The following is a 5,000-nucleotide window of genomic DNA, read 5'->3' on the forward strand; positions in this document are numbered from 1 at the left end:
AGTATAAACAATAAATACTGGGAGTGGATGCTAATTGGCAGTGTGTTAAAGGTAAGGGGATATGTTGCAAATAATAAAGACTATGTTTAACAGCAAAAATCATTCTTGGTCTCACTTGGATCTTTGATAGTTTAAAATGTTTCTTGGATTGTACAACCTGTATACTTCCATAAAATAAAAAAAGATAAAAAAATATATCTAATAATGTGAGTGTTATCTTTGACTGTTATTTAAACAAAAACACCATATGTTGCCTCTGTACAGTAATCATGATTTGGAAAGCTAGGTCTCAATACACTCCTAGTGTTACAATACTTTTTGGAATATGAAATAAAATATTTGCATTTCACGCAAATGCAGCCTCCCTTATTACAACTACATTTAAAGAGGGCATAATTGTGAAATTCAGTGCCAGAGAACTTAACAATAAACTAAAAGACTTTGTTGACAGATGCTACAACACGCATGGTAGAGGTCAAATATGAATCCATTTCATGATAGTTTTCATGACAAAAAAATTTTAAATGATAGTTAACATACAACAATCATGCATTTCTACTACCCCGACAAACCTATTAAATATTCATCCCAAACCTTGATGGGTCATAATATCTATTATTTCATGCATTAAACCTAGTTTCCTGGGAAGACTTCATAATCATCATAGAGGAAATATAAGTTGAAGTAATTTTTTTTTAAGTATAGCAAAAATGGGCAACCAAATTTTTAAAACCTTTCCGTTGAGAATAACAAAAGCTATACAAGATAGCATAAAGTTAGGTATCCACCACAGAAGAACCAAACACATTAGAAAATTGCAAAGCTGTGAGAAAGATATAATGCTCATGGACTATTATTGCTACAAAGAATGCCAGTTAGCATATTACTAGTGGTTTATCAATGCTCATAGTGGATGCGAGAGTTTTTCAAGTAGTAAAAATATTAGCATATTAGGAATTTGCAAACTATGAATACTGAACTGCATAATCTAACATTCAAGGTTAAAGTGATAAAATCTAAGATATACAAATACATTAAAATACCATTAGTAACATACTTTCAAGTTATAGTACAAGAAATCCTGCTAGAAAAACACCCATACTACAGTACTTACGAATAAGGTACGCAGCCCGGCGATAACCTAGCAGAGGGGAAATAATTCCTTAATGTTGTAACTACAAATACAAATGACTGAGTGGATCAATACTACAATACAATGTGACACTCCATACTGTAAAAAGATATTTCAATTTTTTGCTCTTTACAACATAAACTTAAATTCTTAAGGCAATTTCTTCATTCTCTTTAAACAGCTATCAAGAAATGTCTACTAGATTTTCAACAATTGTTAATCCACCACAGTATGCAATCTCTTTCTATTCTATGATAGCCCACTACTATACTCAGCGAACCAACATATAATTAGCTCATACCATATTACAGTACAGACTTATCCCTTAACTAATGAATATTATGATTACACAAAATACTGATGCAACAAGAAAGAATTCTGTAAGTCAGTCATCACTGCAAACCTAATAAAATCTGGGTTGTTTTTTCTTACTTGTAAGTTGCAAAATATAACTTCTTACCATTAACTGGGATAAAAAATAGAAGGTAAAATATACTATACATATACTATATTTTTCAGAAAAGGTAGGGTCCAAGAATAAAACAAAGAAAACCCCTAGATATTTTCATATTAAAACTTACGCAAAACAAAAGACTATGCAACGAAGGAAGAATGAAATATCAATATCAAACAAATGATAATACCTAGTCAAGCTGCAAAATGGCATTAGAAAGCATTGTAAGCAACATTGTCATATAAATACTGATAAAAAGGTGGAAAAATGTTGTTTTCAAGTAAATATAATATACATGAAATAAATGTAACAATACTTCCATATCACTCAAACAACGGACACTGGTAGACCTACCGGCAGGTAAAATAATACAATAAAAATATATGCCAAAAAAAAAAAAAAAAAAAAAAAAAAAAAAAAAAAAAAAAAAAATTTGTCATATGCTAGACTCAACTAAAAATATATTATGAATAAAAAAATTCCTAATTAACATAAAGCACTGTAATAAAATTTTTAGAAAAAAAAAATAGCAAAAGCATTCTAGCCATACAGTAATAATAGATATATAATGGTTAAATGAGATCACAGAATTCCCCTTCCTGTTTTCTCATAAGGCTTTCTAAAGGCATTTGTTTTTAAATGAGGTGTAAAAAGCAAGTTAAAGTAAAACGCTAGAAAAATATAGTTGGAAAGAGATTTTAAGAAACAGGCAAGAAGTAAAAGGGTAAAAACATTATACAGTGCAGTTGTTGGAAGTTGAACAGCAGTGCAGACCTTTTAATACTATGAGCAATGTGCTTTGTGTAGAATATGGCAATTCCCTGTGGGAAAAAGCAATCTAGATCTCATGATTATAATTTTCTCTACATAAGAAATCCAAATTAGTTGATGGCCTCTTGTTTTTAGACTAAACAATCGAGCAAAGAAAATTAAATATAAATCCTTTCAATTTTCTTAATTTGAATGCAACAACCAGATTTTATAGCGATGTTCCTAAAGAGACTTGCACACTAATCCCTCCGGGAGCATACCAAATAAAATTTGGAAGGTATATACCCTTACCTTTAAAAACCAACTATGGAAACTTTATGAAATTTGATTTCAGATTTTTTTCTACAATATCATTTAACGGCAAATTTTGACAAATGCTATAAGAACAATGCAAGAAAAAAATTAAAATTAAAATTTTAATATTCTTGGATCACAATCAAATACAAGGGTGAAAGAAAATCATCAATGTTATTTCGATACTCCTACTCATAATAAGTATACAATATGTTCAGAAGATATATGTAAGATCCCACAAAAAATTGGACAACCACAGAATATACCAGTTATACAACACAGTATACCTAAATACTTTGTAAGAAGAAAAAAGAAATTTTAAATTCTTTTAACTTAAATCACCTCATTTCCCAGTAAAATAAACAAACACCAGCTGGCTCTGGTAATTAGTGCACCCATATAAGGTCTCTTTTATCCCTACCAGTTAAATGAATCACTTTTGTGTTGTCTCGCCTAACTGTAAGATTGTTGGAATCATGAAGCCGGACTTTAAATTTAAAGTAGTAGGTTTGTAATAAATTTTGTTTTAATTATATTTGTCTCAAAATAAGCCAATTATTTAAAGATAACCAGAGTAAGCATTTAGGAGGGAGGGTGTTGAACTGCAGAAATCCAATATGGAAAAAAGGACCCTAAGAGACCAGGGAAGCAACTGTCAAAGACAGAATAGTAATAATACTGAGAGATCATGAAAAACTGTTGCCTAGCTGGAAGACAAGTTCCTATAGTTTCGGAGATCAGGAAGATTTTTCAAAGTGCAAGAGAGGAAGCTTGCCATCCATAAATATCAGGTCTAAGAAGTAAAAAAGAAATAAATTCCTACATAAGATAATTTACAAAAGGAAAATAAGATCCCAATTTTCAAGTGCTCTCTGAAGAAAAAACCATGTCAACATCAATATACTGTAGTATTATCTCACAAAGCACAGCCAGTATCAAAACTCATATTAATCAACATATAGCCTATACCTAAAAATTTACCATTTTCTTTGATTTCAATAGAATTTAGGCTCTAGTGCAGTACTGAGATAATCTGGTGGTAAGTGGTAATAACCTTTGCTTTATAGTCTTCTCATTATTTTTGCATTGAACACTACTGGTGTGTACCACCTCCTTATTTAGTAGTATTTTTTGCTTCAGGTTATTAAAGATGTGTTTTTTTTTTTTTTTTTTTTTTTTTGGGGGGGGGGATTTGTTATTTATTAGTGTTCAATGGAGTTATTGCTGAGAGATCATGTCCTCATTCTTCTTAAGAAATTAACATTTAGTCTAGGGGAATACCCAGAGCAGGCTAGGCGAGTTAATTATGGTGTTTTGCTTCGTTTGTGGAATCTAAACAAGATCAGTGAGTCTTTAGGAAATGGCAATGACACTAGTCTAACCTGCCCTCTTTCAAACACTGTTATTTATTATTATTATTATTATTATTATTATTATTATTATTATTATTATTATTATTACTAGACTAAATCCAAAAGTAAGGGTTCTGATGATGCACAGCGCTGATGGAGTAGAATTGATGGTCTCTACATGAGCCTCTCACTCTTATAAAGTACTTCAATTCCTTTTTAGGGGGCACAGCCAGTTACAAAACTCCTATTAATCACCATAAAACCTAAACTAAAAACTTTACTTTTTTGCTTTCAATAGACTTAGGTCTCTAGTGCAGTACTGAGATAATCTGGTGGTAAATAGTAATAAATTTTGCTTTATATTGTTGTTTTTGCATTGAACACTACTGGTGTGTACCCACTAATCATTTGGTAGTATTTTTTTTCTCAGCTTATTAAAGATGTGTATTCTTATGGATTTGTTACCTATTAGTGTTCAAAGAGGTTATTACTGGGCAAACATGTCCTCATTCTTCTTAAGAAATTAAAATTTAGTCTAGGAGAATGCCCTGAGCAGGCTAGGGAAGTTAATTATGGTGATTTTGCTTTGTTTGTGGAATCTAAACAAGACCAGCGAGTAATTAGGCAATGGCAGTGACACTGGCCTAACCTGCTCTCTTTCAAACACTATTATTATTATTACTAGGCTAAATCCTAAAGTTTTGCCAAGTGTTTCTGGTGCCTATTCAGTAAGGGTTCTGATGGTGCACAGCGCTGAAGGATTTGATTATCTCTACATGAGCCTCCCACTCTTGTAGAGTACTTCAAGTCCTTTTTTAGCGCAACCCTCGCTTTTTATGAAATCCGGTCTGCTCTTAAGACTCTTGGATTCATAGACAGAAGACTGAGCTGCCAGACTGGATTATAATATCCCTCCACTTCATAAACAACCATTTTATTCATGTATTAATGAGAGGAAATATCATTAAGGCTCCTGAAGACCAGGGAAGATAATTCC

The 5,000-nt window shown here is 31.6% G+C and overlaps 1 protein-coding gene across 5 annotated transcripts in view; it reads right to left on the bottom strand.

Moving 5' to 3' along the window:
• Positions 1 to 5,000, bottom strand: part of Girdin (protein girdin) — a 557,233-nt gene that overhangs the window by 54,815 nt on the left and 497,418 nt on the right. For 4 of the 5 annotated variants that reach the window (XM_068384658.1, XM_068384668.1, XM_068384676.1 and 1 more), the window contains one exon: positions 1,115 to 1,141. The exons of the other annotated variant lie outside the window; for it this stretch is intronic. In XM_068384658.1, the coding sequence (XP_068240759.1) occupies positions 1,115 to 1,141 (27 nt within the window). The remainder of the gene's footprint in view (positions 1 to 1,114; positions 1,142 to 5,000) is intronic. 5 annotated transcript variants of the gene reach the window in all.

This window comes from Palaemon carinicauda, chromosome 1 (assembly GCF_036898095.1).
Source record: "Palaemon carinicauda isolate YSFRI2023 chromosome 1, ASM3689809v2, whole genome shotgun sequence".
Lineage (NCBI taxonomy): Eukaryota > Metazoa > Arthropoda > Malacostraca > Decapoda > Palaemonidae > Palaemon > Palaemon carinicauda.